The sequence below is a fragment of the Erpetoichthys calabaricus genome, chromosome 18 (assembly GCF_900747795.2).
Source record: "Erpetoichthys calabaricus chromosome 18, fErpCal1.3, whole genome shotgun sequence".
Lineage (NCBI taxonomy): Eukaryota > Metazoa > Chordata > Cladistia > Polypteriformes > Polypteridae > Erpetoichthys > Erpetoichthys calabaricus.
The window spans coordinates 12,180,891-12,198,421 of NC_041411.2; the positions used below are offsets into that span (position 1 = coordinate 12,180,891).

Consider the following 17,531-nt stretch of genomic DNA (forward strand, 5'->3'; position numbering starts at 1 on the left):
GTGATTTGTCAATCGTCATAGCAAAAGCTATTCTAACGGGAAACTGTTAATGTTTTATACAAATGGCTTATCAAGATCTCCTTTGGTGTCTAATGTTATCCCCTGAAGATGTACTACATTACCTTTCTTGTCGCCTGTTAAAATTTTACATATCAGAATTGTTGGACAGCATAGTCTATTGATACACATTTAACCAATTTGCCGTGTAACCAATCAACAATTTTTGCGTTAATTCATTTGACTTCATTGTTTCTCAGTGCTAGGAGTGCCCGTGTACTCATTTCTTATGTTGATAAACCTTTGGGATGAAATTCTTCAATAAGATTTGGACATAATACAGTAATCCCTCCTCGATCGCAGGGGTTGCGTTCCAGAACCCCCCGCGAAAGTTGAAAATCTGCGAAGTAGAAACCATATGTTTATATGGTTATTTTTATATTGTCATGCTTGGGTCACAGATTTGTGCAGAAACACAGGAGGTTGTAGAGAGACAGGAACGATATTCAAACACTGCAAACAAACATTTGTCTCTTTTTCAAAAGTTTAAACTGTGCTCCATGACAAGACAGAGATGACAGTTCCGTCTCACAATTAAAAGAATGCAAACATATCTTCCTCTTCAAAGGAGTGCGTGTCAGGAGCAGAGAATGTCAGAGAGATAGAGAAAAGCAAACAATCAAAAATCAATAGGGCTGTTTGGCTTTTAAGTATGCTTAGCATCGCCGGACAAAGCAACTGCAAGGAAGAGAGCAATGTAAAGGTAGTCTTTCAGCATTTTTTAGAGGAGCGTCCGTATCCTCTAGGCCAGTGTGTGAACAGTCCCTCTGCTCACACCCCCTCCGTCAGGAGCAGAGAATGTCGGAGAGAGAGAGGGAGACAGAGAAAAACAAACAATCAAAAATCAATATGTGCCGTTCAAGCTTTGAATTATGCAAAGCACTGTGCGGGAAGCATGTCGCTTGACAAAGCCGGAAGGGAGCAATGTGAAGATAATCTTTCAGCATTTTTAGAGGAGCGGCCGTATCCTCTAGGGGTGCGAACAGCCCCCCTGCTCACAATATATTTTAGGAGTTTTTTTTAATACGTAATACGCGCTCTGGTTGGGTAGCTTCTCAGCCATCTGCCAATAGCATCCCTTGTATGAAATCAACTGGGAAAACCAACTGAGGAAGCATGTACCAGAAATTAAAAGACCCATTGTCCGCAGAAACCCGCGAAGCAGCGAAAAATCCGCGATATATATTTAAATATGCTTACATATAAAATCCGCGATAGAGTGAAGCCACGAAAGTCGAAGCACGATATAGCGAGGGATTACTGTAAGTCTTCTTTTATTGGGAACTAAGTGAGGAAAACATAAAAATTTATAAGAGCTGCGAGCGCAGGTACTGAGTCTGACAAAAGTATTCACATGAATGAGAGGGGAGAGGGCTGTGTGCGTGGGCTGTTAACTGGAAATGGTTGAGAGGAGGGTGGGACTTGAAAAAATATCTTGGCAATAGTCTCGTCTCAGGATTTTCTTTTATATTAGAGAGATTTATTTTATCGCATATTCTTATTCATACCTCACTCATACCAGGCCATTTAAAAGTTCCCATTTCATTTAACAAAATTTTGTTTATGAAATGCAAAGGAGAAACTAGTATATCCAAAGATAAAACTACACAAACAAGGGGAAAACAGTAAAGGAAGTTAAAAGATTATAATTGTTGGGATGAGAAAAATAATTTACTGGATGATCTACTAAAATAACAATAAAATGTTTTACAATGTAAAGCATTTTAAATAGAAAGTAGTAGTCTACCAGTTATTTCAATAATTATAAAAGTTTGAAAAATACAACTCAAAATAGCTTTTAGACCCACTTACGAATGAAAACACATTTCTGAGCATCAACAGAAGATCTCCATCCACACTGCCCGTTTCCAGGAACATTGGCATGAGCTCATTAGCTTCTTTCATGTCATTAGGCTCATTGAGCATGTCTAGGAAATACACAAATCTCTGAATTAGCAACAATATACATTTAAAATTCACAAGTTTTGATAACTAAATGCTTGAGCGAGTGCATAATGAAAACAAGGAAGAGGTTTAGAATCGGAAAACATTTAGGAAATTGAAAATAATAAACTACATAAAATAAACATAGACAACATACTGATAAAAACAATATTAATTAAAGAGTGATTAAAATGCAGTGCAAGTTAAAAAGTGCAAGGCAGGTACAACAGACAATAACATTGTATAATGTTACCGTTTACCCCCCTCCCCCCCCCCCCAAAGGGGAGTAACGATCTCCTCAGTCTGTCAGTGGAGCAGGACATGGACAGCAGTCTGTCGCTGAAGCTGCTCCTCTGTCTGGAGATGATCCTGTTCAGTGGATTCTCCATTATTGACAGGAGCCTGCTCAGCGCCCATCGCTCTGCCACAGATGTCAAACTGTCCATGTGAGAAATATGAGTAACTTACTTTATTAATTAACAGCATCTATAAAAAGAGCCTCTGAAAACACATGATCACAGTCTAAAGCAGGCTTTGGAAGAGAACTTGTATTGCATTTATTTTTTAAGAAGTGTATGATGGGCATAATCAGTCAAAATTTACAGTGTTTTAAGTTTATCATATGAACTTTTGTATAATACAATGCACCATTGTATTTTACTTACATATACAGTAAATAACTGTGTGTGATAGACACAGTTACACCTTTCTACAGATCCAGAACAACAATGGTATACAAGACACACTATGTGCAGCCATTTGAGGAATATCAAGTGAAAGTGTTCAAGACTGTAATAAAATGTCAAATTCTATACCTGCTAAAAATACTCTCATGAAGTCAAAAATTAAAAACAAACATCCAGAATGATTGCATTCCTTGATAATGTAGCCTCTCTCTTGAAGACAGTAAATTGTAAAAAGCTTCTCAGTTTAAAAGCTACAATAATAATAGTTTTGCCTGCCTTTCTTACCCTGTGCTACATGAACAACTGTCCTGTACAACTACAATTTACCCAGTATGAAGCATTTGTCCAACATCTTAAGGAATTAATTTTTACTAAAGTTTTCCATAGTATCCTTGAATTTACAGTATATCCCGCAGATTGCTTTGTTGTATAGCAGTCCAATTATTACAGTGATCAGAAATGTAAAGCTGATGTCCACTTGCTTGACAGTCACCCTACTGATTGCTGTCCCTCCCATCGTTTAAGTCAACAATTAGTTTCTTAGCTCTGGACACATTAATGAAGTAATTGTTATGGTAAAAAAACGCAAAATCCTTAATCACATCTCAGAAGACAATAAGATCACAGCTAGTGATCAAAAGGGTGCAGAGCAGAAGGCAGAAGTAGAAAGCTGGAGGAAGATCGGGTGTGGATGAGCAGTCTTAGGAGACACTGTTATTAATTATCATATACTGTGGCCTTCCAGTCACCAATCATGCATTTTATATACCATCTTATAAGCTTAATAATAGTTTTATACAGCGGTGGGCTGGCACCCTTCTCAGGGGTTTGTTTCCTGCCTTGCGCCCTGTGTTGGCTGGGATTGGCTCCAGCAGACCCCCGGTGACCCTGTAGTTAGGATATAGCGGGTTGGATAATGGATGGATGGTGTTATAGTGCGTATAGTATTAAAACAGTGATATAATAGAGGATTTGATTTGGTTATATCGGATTTTTATTGTCTACTTGAGTCAGAAAACAGCATTTTTTTTTGTGATTTTTGTAAGCTCATGTTTATTGGCATGTGGAGTACAAGGAAATCTTAACCTACATATCCTCCTCGGATCACGGACAATAATGCTACAATAAACAACACACCAACGTTGTCAATGTTTGTTGAATTCTAGATATTTATAACTGCAAATGGCTCTTGAGAAAACCTGACAGAAATAACCAGGTTACTATGTGTCACTGATCAACATCTCTAATAACTTTGTGGAAGCAGTACAGGGCAGCACTTTCCAAGACTGGCCCTCATTTAATCTGGGGACAAGGAAAACAAATTCTCCAAAAACTATAAAAACAAATAACAACATGAAGCTTGACTGTGTCTTCAATATGGCAGTTAGCTGGTCTTCCCAGTGCTTGATGAGACTGCCATAAACTGCACCCAAAAATGACAGGTTTGTAAAGATTTGTGACTAATATGAGAGAAGACAGTGACCAGTCGATAGCACCGTGTGCGGACAAAGTGCCCTCAGGCTGCACTATAGTGTATCTGTCTACACCAGGGGTGGGCAATGTCAGTCCTGGAGGGCCGCAGTAGCTGCAGGTTTTTGTTCCAACCCAGTTTCTTAATGAGAAGTCAGTTATTGCTGATGAAGAAGCACTTACTGCTCAAGTGACATTTTAGATAGATAGATAGATAGATAGATAGATAGATAGATAGATAGATAGATAGATAGATACTTTATTAATCCCCAAGGATGCTTTAGTGGTCTCGCTTGTTAAGGTTCCCCAACCTTAATTGCTTAAACAGCTGCATTCAGTGTATTATTGACTGCTTATTAGCAATAAGATGTAAATGACAAAGCAGCCAGCAGTTCTCCATCTAGCTCGTTTCCATTTATATCTGTGTGTGTTCATCATGCACTGTTTGATTTAATAAAACACTTAATAGAAAATGTGACAAACTGAAAATTATTCTTTTTAGGCTTCAAATCATTTGGATGATATCCTCAAATACAAGACCTAACACTGCAGAGCAACAGGCCATAAAATTAAATAAGGTCTCAGATTAGCAAGGTTTGCTTTCTAATTAAGCAATTGGGTTGGAATGAAAACCTGCAGCTACTGCGGCTCTTCAGGACCCACGCTGCCCACCCCTGATCTACACAATGAAACACGACATTCAAAAATCCTGAGTGTAACTGCATGTCATTTTTGACTATTTCCTTTACTGTAACATACACACCCAGTACCCATTTTGTTTACACATTAATGTAAAACTGTTTTCATGTGTGCTGTAAAATTTAGCACAAAAATCTAACAAATTCTGAATCCTATGTGACAAGGACTAGGGGTCACACATTTATGGAATATTTAGAAAATCTCCCAGTGAAAAGAAGGAATTTACACCAAGCCAAATTCTGTAAAGTGTGGTTGCAGTCTCATTTCTGACACAGCAACACATTAAAATTCATGAATTCCAGAGAAAAATAGTGATTCAGACATTAAAGCTGTTACTTCTTCTTGGTTTTCTCCCATGTTACTTAGGTGTAGCTTTCTTTGTTTTTCTATAACCAACATATATGAATATGTAGCAGCATGACAACCACGACTCATCATGAATAATTATGTGTCTACCACTAACAATGTCCACACTGCACCATATCACGTGACAGACTGTATATAATGCTGAGTTTATAACCCTGTGTGGAAATTGCCAGTTTGTCCACACATTTAATTGTTTGATGCTTTACCATCGTAGAAGATACCTGGTAAGAATTAGGGGCATATGCATAAAAAAAGAAAAGAAACAAATAACGCACAACACACACCCCTCGCTCTGTAAGCCATTTCAATTAATATATTTTAATTTCCTATTATGGAATGAAAGTTTATTGCTCCAAGACTCCATGGCAGAACAAGAATAACTGAAAAGTAAATGCCCCCTACTCAGTGTTAAAATTACAAGAGCAGAACAATGTGCTATCATTAACTCATAACAGACTGGTATGAAGAAAGGCAGGAACCAGGAGCTGCTGGAACACACATTGGAGTCTTTACGGAGAACACCATTCTAGTTTGTTTTCTAACATTTTACAACCGTAAGGCCCCTGGGTTTAAAGCAGACACTTGTGACAAGTGGAATGACATACACTGCACACTGAAACAATGTTAATTGAAAAGAAAGTTGTTCAATGTTGAGCCTATGAGGATTTAAACAAAGTAATCTAATATTTCAGACACAAAATGATAGACAGGCACTTATCTTTACCCGTGGGGATTTACAAAAGTCAAACATTTAAAGTATTTGGAAATAAAGTACAAAAACGTATCAGAACATGAAATCTAACCTAGACCACAAGAAGCCTACAACTTACACTGAAAGTTAAGTTAGTAATATAACAATAGCACTGTCTGCTGAAAAGAAAAATATATATCTCTATATCCAGAGGTGCTTTGTGCACTGGTGGCTCTTCATGGAGGTACTTGAGTATCAGACTAGGACTTGAGTGAGTGGCTGTTTGAAGCTCTTTTCACACCTTGGAAGCAAGAAATAAGAAACCTGTCTGAGGGAAAACGGACAGATAGTAGGCATGCTAAAGGAGAACAAGAACAAGCATGGCAGGAGGACCACAACTCTGAATTAGAGCCATGGTAGCAACAGAAATGGAAGTAGTGGTGGTATGTAGGTGTAATGAAGGAATGATTATTCAAGTCAGCCACTGTTTACATTCAAAAGGGGTGACATTTAGTTGTAATGATATTACAGTCATGTTGGCAGTACTGTATATACTAGGGAGTGGTTCTTGTAAACATCTGAAGTCAGTTGATTATATGAAAAAAGCTAGCTACACATACATATTGCAAATCATCAAGACAAACGCCATATTAGAAAGACAGCCAGATGGTCACTCCTGTAAACAAACTTTTACAAATCAAAATCAAATTAGAAATTGCACAAAGCTCTGCCAAGATCAATAGCAAAATTTCTAAGTGATATTCAAAGCATTTTAAGGACTGCTTATGCTATGCAATCTGAGAGGCCAAAATATAAATTATAGTCAGACTACAACCATAGGCATGTGTGGATGCAACAGCCCGGCACATCTGAATGAAGTCATCTGCATAAAAATGCTGCATAAAAGCAAAAAAGAATAAAACACACGTTAAGCAAGAAACATTAGGAGTACCACACACTGAGCCTTATCTTCACATGTTCAATGTCTCCTGAAGTATTGTGAATTTGGAGCCATTTTACAAGTTGAAACTGTAAAGCAGGATGACATGTGGAACTGCGGAAAATGGTGTTTACTCATCATTTGGAACGGAGAGCCTGGCAGTGGAAATTGAAACCACTCACATTACACAACTGACACTTTATACACACAGTGCTGCAGTTTTATAGTCAAAGCATTAGAAAAGGAGTTACCAACTTGTGATCAGGGTCAAGAAAATAAACTTTACACATGTGATGCATTTTTTCCATTTCTAAAAGTGTGCATACGGCAAAGTCACTTGACAGGCAATCAAGCAGTAGCCACCAAATTTTGAAATAAATAACTGCAAGCAGTCAGAGTAATACTCTAACGCTAATGTAGAGAACACATTTTTATTTATCTGTTTCTATCTATCTGTGTGATTATAAAAAACTGTGGGAGTTATTTGGGAAGAGAAAGAAAGTTACATGTATATTGAGATTTCAATTACATGAATCTGTCAATGACTAGTCAGAGATCTGCAAATTTTAAAACCTTCAGGTTTTTCTGCTTAGTAGAACAACTGCCTCATTGTCACAAATTTGCATAACAGTAGTGAGAGCTGCTGCTCGATAAGTTGTGCACAGGGTCCAAAATCGTGTGCCCAGTCAGGGTCTCCTCATGATTGTAATGGGGGTTTGTTTGCACTGTCAGATGCTAAGCTTTAACTTTCCTACACCATTATCCAAAAGATGTGCAAGGCATGGCTCTTTGGGAGTACAGGCATGCCAGTAGGCACTACAATGAATTGGCACCCTAATTAGGGCTGATTCCTGTATCACACCAAGTGCGGCCACCTTAGGCTCTAGAACTCTAAATGGATTACACAGGTCTGTTTTTTTTTTTTTTTTATCTTTTCCATACATAAAAAAAATACCCTAGAATACATTAAGATATCAAATGCAAAGTTATATATATTATACACACACACAGTGCATCCGGAAAGTATTCACAGCACATCACTTTTTCCATATTTTGTTATGTTACAGGCTTATTCCAAAATGGATTAAATTCATTTTTTTCCTCAGAATTCTACACACAACACCCCATAATGACAACGTGAAAAAAGTTTACTTGGTTTTTTCAAATTTATTAAAAATAAAAAAACTGAGACAGCACATGTACATAAGTATTCACAGCTTTGCCATGAAGCTCAAAATTGAGCTCAGGTGCATCCTGTTTCACCTGATCATCCTTGAGATGTTTCTGCAGCTTCATTGGAGTCCACCTGTGGTAAATTCAGTTGACTGGACATGATTTGGAAAGGCACACACCTGTCTATATAAGGTCCCACAGTTGACAGTTCATGTCAGAGCACAAACCAAGCATGAAGTCAAAGGAATTGTCTGTAGACCTCCGAGACAGGATTGTCTTGAGACACAAATCTGGGAAAGGTTACAGAAAAATATCTCCTGCTTTGAAGGTCCCAATGAGCATAGTGGCCTCCATCATCCGTAAGTGGAAGAAGTTCAAAACCACCAGGACTCTTCCTAGAGCTGGCCGGCCATCTAAACTGAGCGATTGGGGGAGAAGGGCCTTAGTCAGGGAGGTGACCAAGAACTCAATGATCACTCTGTCAGAGCTCCAGAGGTCCTCTGTGGAGAGATGAGAACCTTCCAGAAGGACAACCATCTCTGCAGCAATCCACCAATCAGGCCTGTATGGTAGAGTGGCCAGACAGAAGCCACTCCTTAGTAAAAGGCACATGGCAGCCTGCGTGGAGTTTGCCAAAAGGCACCTGAAGGACTCTCAGACCATGAGAAAGAAAATTCTCTGGTCTGATGAGACAAAGATTGAACTCTTTGGTGTGAATGCCAGGCATCATGTTTGGAGGAAACCAGGCACCGCTCATCAGCACGCCAATGCCATCCCTACAGTGAAGCATGGTGGTGGCAGCATCATGCTGTGGGGATGTTTTTCAGCGGCAGGGACAGGGAGACTAGTCAGGATAAAGGGAAAGATGACTGCAGCAATGTACAGAGACCTCATGGATGAAAACCTGCTCCAGAGCGCTCTTGACCTCAGACTGGGGCGACAGTTCATCTTTCAGCAGGACAATGACCCTAAGCACACAGCCAAGATATCAAAGGAGTGGCTTCAGGACAACTCTGTGAATGTCCTTGAGTGGCCCAGCCAGAGCCCAGACTTGAATCTGATTGAACATCTCTGGAGAGATCTTAAAATGGCTGTGCACCGACGCTTCCCATCCAACCTGATGGAGCTTGAGAGGTGCTGCAAAGAGGAATGGGCGAAACTGGCCAAGGATAGGTGTGCCAAGCTTGTGGCATCATATTCAAAAAGACTTGAGGCTGGAATTGCTGCCAAAGGTGCATCGACAAAGTATTGAGCAAAGGCTGTGAATACTTATGTACATGGGGTTTCTCAGTTTTTTTTATTTTTAATAAGTTTGCAAAAACCTCAAGTAAACTTTTTTCACGTTGTCATTATGGGGTGTTGTGTGTAGAATTCTGAGGAAAAAAATGAATTTAATCCATTTTGGAATAAGGCTGTAACATAACAAAATGTGGAATAAGTGATGTGCTGTGAATACTTTCTGGATGCACCGTACATAAAGTAAAAACACATCACAGTACATCTCTGAATTGTCTTGTATTGCTTACTTCAAACTGCTTTTGAAAGTCTCTAAATAGTCACGTGACTTGCCATGTCAGTACTTTTCACCAAGTACAAATTAAGCACTGTGGAGACCCCTGCTGACAAGCAGCGGAACTGCAAACAGCAGAAGGACAAACACAGCCCTAGACAGTTCAATCCTAACTTTTTTTTTTTTTAAACCAAATTTCAGATACTGATGTCACTGCAGTTTATCAGATATCAATATGGCACAAAATACATCAAAACACACACACACCCTGGAGGTTCCAGGTGTTTGCAGAATCCATCCAAGCAGCTGTCAGAATAGCCCAGCACCAAACCACTAAATGTACAGACTTCTCTGCAGACTTTGTAGTAAAGAAAAAATGCTTCATCACCCAGCAACAAACAATACTATGATGCTCCTCTTCTTGTCCTGCACTTGACTTTTTATCTATGTCAATACAATTTAAACAATGCTTTCTAGCCATAACCCACCCTTTACATACACTGTCCTACCTGTCCTTGGGACACACAAAATGAATGTTGAACAGCTTATTCAATGGCGTTAGAACAAAGTGAGATCTGATAAAATGAAAAAGTAAAAACTGTACTTGATACATGGATTACATTTTTATGCTTACCTTTTTTATTTCTCAGAAAATACATGGCAGGCAGTTCTCTAAATTTCTCTGGAATATTGTTCTCTGCAATATGCAGTTCTGTACGGTACACCTTGTGGATTTCAATTTTCTATTGGGGGTTTAAAGTAAAAAAAAAAGTAAACTTCAAACATAAACATTTATCCAAACTTAATATGTAAAAAGATATCAAGAAGTCACTTTGTACCGTGAGAGGTAGCTTTACTTGTTCTTCCTCGGTTTCTTCCACTGGAACCTCATCCACCTGCAAACTCGTTGCAGGAGGTTCTGCTGGCGGGGGCGTTGGATCAGCAGGGGTTGGGGTCACAGATTTGGATTTGGATTTGGATTTAGGTACGGGTGATCCAGATTTGGAGCGTTTGCCTTTTTTCTTCTTAACTAAAGGTGAATGCAGGAAAATTAAAAACTTTTATAAGTTTATAGGGTACTTACTGTCCCATGTTCAGAGTACAGTCAAATGCTCATCGACATTCAGCACATTGCTACTGTCCAGCACCATGAATAATAATTCTTTTTATCAATTACATTTATATATAACTTTTCTAGCCTACTCAAAGCACTTTACATAGAAAGTGGGGAGCCACTTCAACCACCATCAATGTGTAGCACCCACTGGGATGATGCAACGACAGCCATCCTTAATAGTACTCTATCAGATCGTGAACAGGTGACAGAGAGAGACAGAGCTAACCAGTTAGAGAAAGGGGATGATCAGGCCATGGTGGGCAATTTAGCCAGGACATTGATGAACATCCTACTCTTTGTGGATCTTTAATGACCACAGAAAGCCAGGACCTCGGTTTTACTTCTCATCCAAAGTATGGTGCCAATTTTTACAGCTCATAGTCCCCATCACTGGGATACACACACTGCCCACAGGGAAACCAGCCCCCGATAGCCTCATCAACACCTCCTCCAGAAGCAACCAAAGCTTTCCCTAGATGGTCTCCCATCCAAGTACCTTAACTTCAGGTAGTGTGGGTACTGGGAATAAATACCTGGGAGTGCAGCTGGACGATAAATTGGACTGGACTGCCAATACTGATTCTCTGTGCAAGAAAGGACAGAGCCGCCTGTACTTCCTTAGAAGACTGGCATCCTTCAACATCTGCAGTAAGATGCTGCAGATGTTCTATCAGATGGTTGTGGCGAGTGCCCTCTTCTACACAGTGGTGTGCTGGGGAGGCAGCATTAAGAAGAAGGATGCCTCACGCCTGGACAAACTGGCGAGGAAGGCAGGCTCTATTGTTGGCATAGAGCTGGACGGTTTGACATCCGTAGCAGAGCAACGGGCACTCAGCAGGCTCCTATCAATTATGGAGAATCCACTACATCCATTAAACAATGTCATCTCCAGACAGAGGAGCAGTTTCAGCGACAGACTGCTGTCACTGTCCTGCTCCACTGACAGACTGAGAAGATCATTCCTCCCCCAAACTATGCGACTCTTCAATTCCACCAGAGGGGGTAAACGTTGAACATTATTCAAGTTATTGTCTGTTTTTTACCTGCATTTTTTATTACTCTTTAATTTAATATTTTTTGCTGCTGGAGTATGTGAATTTCCCCCTGGGATTAATAAAGTGTCTATCTATCTATAATGCTGGCAGAGCACCTATGACTATCTTACCCTTGAAACTGCCATCTTTCTCATCTGATGTAATCTCATATCGTCTCATAATCTGGACACAGGCAACAGTGATTAGCATTTTTTCATGTTATAGTACCTGGTGGTGGAACTTCTGGAGGAGGATCTTCAGGAGGTGGAAGAAGTTCACTGGTTCTGGCTGAATCCAACAAGTCATCTTTCTCCTCTGGTGGGGCACTTTCCTCCGGTGGTGGTATTTCAGGCTCTTAAGAGGATTGAAAGTAGTATTACAGTTTAATTTTCCTTTCATGTATTCTCTCTGTAATATGTACTAGCCAATAACAAAATAAAAATTCTTTCAGAGCTATAACTTGGCTTCCTGTAAGATAACAGATCATTTCCAAGACACCAAGGCTTAAACCTACAAAGACCATATATCTAACACTACATATTGACATGCTTGTCTCATGCCAGCCTTCTTATAATTCTGAGACTTTCTTTGGCATCTCTCTTCATCCACTCTTCACTGTGGTTCACCTGCTCTCTTTCAGTAGAAAGGAAAAAAGTAGGAACATAATCACTGCTGAGGTGCATGGAAAACACACCTTTTAGCTCATCTTGAATTATTCCACCCATTTTTTAAAGCTAAAATCAATCAGTTTGTGCTATGTATTCTGTCAGTTTATTCCAGTGCTCGTTCCTTCCTAAGTTTATTCATTTGTATTTAACTGTGTATATGCAAATATCTGTATATTTGAGCTACCTTATATTTTGGTTGGTTTTCTTTTGATTTGCTTTCTGAAAAGGAGCTATAACCAGAATTACGCAATATTCACATGTCCAAACCTATTTAATCTCTCAGGTGACTTTTTCTCCTAGCTCTTCATATGTTCGGATTCATAATCTGCACTGATTGAACTTCCTCTCATCCACTTACAGGCTCTTTTTAGAATCTACCTTTATTTTAGCTAAAAGAGATTGAGAGCAGACTCCAGATAATTTTTAAAATAACATTAACTGTTAACAGCAGGCGGAGCGTTTCATGCTGTGGCTTTCAGGTAAACTTTTTCCAGATGTCACGACTACTTTAGACAGGAGCTCCTGACAACTCAAAGTGGTCCATATACTAAAAAGGCTTACCAACTACAACTTCCACCTCGATCAGCTCTTCCCGCACACTCTTAACGAAGTACAGCAGCGACAGCTTGGACTCCTCGGACGTCTCGTTTAGGAAGCGCAGGATCCTCTGCTCATGTTCGCCGTTGTCTCGGCTCAGGAGCTCCTCGAAGCAAGGCGAGTCAACCGAGTGGAGAGAACCGCAGATCCGCTGCCGTATCCACTCAAGACGTAGGTCGTCCAGCGACATACTTACTCCTTTCCCCAATTCGGTACCAGCCTTCGGAATCGCTTAATCTGTCAGCTGCCCAGTGCGCCGTAACCCGCTGGGTCGCTATGGGAACGGTTGTCAACAGCCAGAGTCGCGGACTCCGGCTACAGTGAGCCCCGCCTCTGGCAGCCACGCAGAGCATGCGCACAAGGAGACGCCGAAGCCAAGTCTTCATTGATAGAAGACACGTGTTGAAAACAAGACTGCTAATTTGTAAACACCGACTCAAACCATAATAACTGGTATCAGTAGTTTAAAAACACGTCTTTACCATTTAAACACCAAGACAAGTTGACTCGTTATTGTTCTACAATTTGAAAACACTTATGTCAGAATTCAAAAAGCGGAGTCAAAAAAACACTTGCCAATATATCAACCCAAAGTTGCTTAATTTCCAATAGACGTCAGTCGTTTCTTTCAGCAGAGAAGATTTACTTGCTTAAACGTCAAACGTTTACTGTTGCGCCTCAGTTCGTCAAGTGTATTGGTTGCTGCTAATAGGGGAGTTCAGGAAAACGACAACAAACACACACGCTGCTTTCCGTTAAACGACTACTTCGATTAATCAGCGACAGACCAGCGACAAGACGAGACTCAACACTGATTGGATGAACGCCCTCCTGCTTCATCGCTGATTCGACAACCGTCCTGTCAATCAGTACTGAACGTTTTCGATGATCTCCTACTTGGTGACGCCCATTTGATTAGAGACGAGAGACGCGCATTCGACAGAGCGAGGCGTATTAGCGGTCTCAGGTGAGCATTTTCTGTGGTGATTGGACACAGCGCTAGACGTATAATCAACTCTTTTGTACAACGTGTTTCAGATTTTTATGCGATTTTATGACCCGAATATTGGTGTGGTGGATGCGGGTTTCCTTTCATTAAAAGAAGGCACTTTATTTAACTGAAGCCAATTCCGACACCTTGTTTAACAAAGCAGCTTCCTCAGATTGGCAGTCTGTTTTCTCAGAATGGATTATAGTTATCTTTTTTGTACTAAATCCACTGTACAAAACATTAGAATTTTATAAAGATATTCAGAAAGAAATTAGAAATTAATAATACCGTGTTCTACAAACATTTTTTTTTGTCCCTGTAAGATATGCTCAACCCAAGCTAACATTTCAAAATTTGCAAAAAAAAAAAAAAAAGTAAGCCACCTTATATTGCGGTGTTCATAAGAAATGGAATGATTTTGTTTCATGAGGTAGTAAGAGTACATAATAAAAAATAGTAGTTGTATCAGATATGTGAAATATTCAAATTTGTGCTCAATTTAAATATTTAAAATCCAAATATTCTCACCTGTAATAGAAATGTGTCATTCTTCACGTTCAGATAGAGGTCCATAGATCCCAAATCACATCACATTTGTAATCACTAACCTTGAATTTGTCTAAAATGATGCTTGCATGTGAAATTTGTCATCTTTAACCTTGTGGGACTGGCTGTTAGAGGGCTGGAGAGTGCACTGATACAGCGCCTTGCCTCACCCACCACATGATGAGCCACCTCAGGGTCCCAAATTACGATCTGAGTGCAGTTGTGCAACGGGTGACACCTCAGCACCACAGTAGTTCGAATGGAATGGAACATCCATCCATAATCCAACCCGCTATATCCTAACATAGGGGCACGGGTTTCTGCTGGAGTTAATCCCAGCCAACACAGGGCACAAGGCAGGAACCAACCCCGGGCAGGGCACACACACACACTATAGGGACAATTTAGGATCGCCAATGCGCCTAACCTGCGTGTCTTTGGACTGTGGGAGATAACCCACGCAGACACTGGGAGAACATGCAAACTCCATGCAGGGAGGACCTGGGAAGTGAACCTCAGGTCCCCTTACTACCACCGTGCCACCCTGGAATGGAACAGTGGGAGGTTTTTAACAGTGGCTGGAGTGCCAATCAACCCCCAAGTTTTTCCTGCAAGGTGGAGGACCTGCTTGCAGAGCATTAGAGGACTAGGACCACGGGTACATAATGAAATTTATCAAATATTTATGTATGCTCTGCAAATTTGAAAGATCATAAAACAACAATCCACAGGCCTGTATTACCAATATTATTTACAAGTTTTGAGTATCTTTGACCCCTTATGTGCCATAAGAGACGGTTCCCCTCGGCTCTGTTGTTGCATCATAGACAATTTCAAGTCCTTCTGATCATTTTTACTGAAGATACCTATTGGTTTACTTTTTATTGTATGAGTCTCATTTGCAACACAAAATATGGTCTAAAAAAATGTGTGTTTTTGTGTCTAGAGGGCCATAAAGCTTGATGTCCTACATCACTAGACATCTAGACAAGTCAAACCATCAGTAGTTATGTACACAAAATGTCAATGAACATGAGAGATTGTGTAGGTTTTTTCTTTCCCCAATCACCTCTACAGTCCTGAACTCAGTAAAATATTTACTTGAAGCCTCCTCTGATTACATGCTGTACTTTATGCACTCAGCATTTCTCACTGCGTCATCACTAAAACCCCCCACAGACCTGCTCACCAACAGCCTTATTTTGCAAAATCCACTTCTGCAGTGAATGCTTTCCCTTGGCCTGCCTTGGCCAGAAGTTCAGTCCAATCGCTTCCATATTTCACCAATGGAGACCTGGCTCACGACCGCGGTCCTCAGTTATGGTCTCAGAGGGTCACTGCGTCTAGATTTTCATTCCAACCAGTTTTGTAATTAGAAGGTTAGCCTAGCAGATAATGGCTCGTTAGCACTTTCATTCTTTCAGGCCAAATTTGTATCACATTGTATACCACGGATGTCAAACTCTGGTCCTGGAGGGCCGCAGTGACTGCAGGTCTTCTTTCTAACCATCTTCTTCATTAGGGACCAGTTTCTTCTGCTAATTACCTTCTTTTGCCTCCGTTTTAATTAACTTGACTCAGGCCCCTTAGTTGTCTCCTTTTCCTTAATTAGCAGCCCAATGATAATGAGACACAAAACAAGCAACTACATGACCAGCTCACTTTTGTCCATCATGCACTAACTGAAAATAAAGGTGAAAGGTGAAGGTCTCAGTACGGCTGATCTGCTCAGGTCACCAAAACATGTTGACGATGTTCTTAGAAAAAACAGAAAATTAACAGTTTTGGAAATGTCTTCTGTGGCAGAATAAGAGCAACAACAAGCCATGGACTTAAACAACGAGTTTAATTAACAGCAAGAATCAGCTTCTCATTAAGAGATTGGTTGGAGTTTGAAATCCCAATCCAGTTGATCATCTGTTGGCTCGTTTCACATCTCATTTCTGTTTGGCTATCATTTAATAAAGAAAGGAGTTAATCCAGAGGACTGAATCCTTAAAAACAGGGCTATTAAAACAAAGGGAAAAGAAGTTAATTAGCAGTGAAAACTGGTCACTGATTAGGAAAAGGGTTAGAATGAAAACCTGCAGCCAGTGCGGCCCACCAAGCCTGTTGTGGACAGTCTGTTTTACCTGTATCTGTTTTCCTAATTAGAAAGCAGTCCATGCTGATAATGAAACTTGGTATTGAACTGTTTGGCTTGTTAATGCTTGCATTCATCTGAGAGAAATTTGAATTGCACTGTAGAGTTAATTTCCCTCTCATTTTTTATCACAGATACTTCATGGTAAGCACGTTAGCTGGAGAGCTGCTGGTTTATTGGTTATCTGCATCTCGTTATTAACTGTCTGATTAAGAAAACAGGCAACAATTAAAACTTAAATGAAGCTGCTAAAATCTAAAATAGGCAATGAAGGGTTCTGAACTGTAACAGGCAAGAGAACTAAAATTAAGCACAAAAAACGTATTACTTTAGTAGTAAATAAAAGGGTTTAATTGAGAAACTGCTTAAAGTAAAAACCTGCAGCCACTGCAGCCCTCCAGGACTGTAACTGAGGACCTCTAACCTACAAAGGAACTAAAATGTGTCTTTGCTGAATGAAGGCACTAACAAGGCATAGAGTTAAACACCAACTATCATTACCAGCAAGGACCGAGTTCTAGTTAGGAGACTGGCTGGAATGAAAACCCGTAGCCACTGCGGCCAAGAACGTGATTGAGGCCCCCCGACCTAAGGTGTCACTCAGTCAGGGCAGGGTGCCAGCCCACCGCTGGGCGCGCGCACACACACACACACCAAGCACACACTCTAGGGACAATTTAGGATCACCAATGCAGCTAACCTGCATGTCTTTGGACTGTGGGAGGAAACCCACGCAGACACGGGGAGAACATGCAAACTCCACGCATCTGAGGACCCAGGAAGCGAACCCAAGGGCTCCTTTCTGCGAGGCAGCAGCGCTACCACTGCGCCACCGTGCCGCCCAAAAACCCCTAAAATACCTATTAAACTATAGGAACATGGAAACAAAGAAGACTGAA

The 17,531-nt window shown here is 40.4% G+C and overlaps 1 protein-coding gene across 1 annotated transcript in view; it reads right to left on the minus strand.

The window, feature by feature from the left end:
* dnah10 (dynein axonemal heavy chain 10) overlaps positions 1 to 10,274 on the minus strand; it is a 112,071-nt gene extending 101,797 nt beyond the window's left edge. The window contains exons 1-2 of the mRNA XM_051921587.1: positions 10,171 to 10,274; positions 1,870 to 1,985 (exon numbers count right to left, since the gene is read on the minus strand). Of these exons, the coding sequence (XP_051777547.1) occupies positions 1,870 to 1,985; positions 10,171 to 10,195 (141 nt within the window). The 5' untranslated portion in view covers positions 10,196 to 10,274. The remainder of the gene's footprint in view (positions 1 to 1,869; positions 1,986 to 10,170) is intronic.
* Positions 10,275 to 17,531: the final 7,257 nt, after the last annotated feature.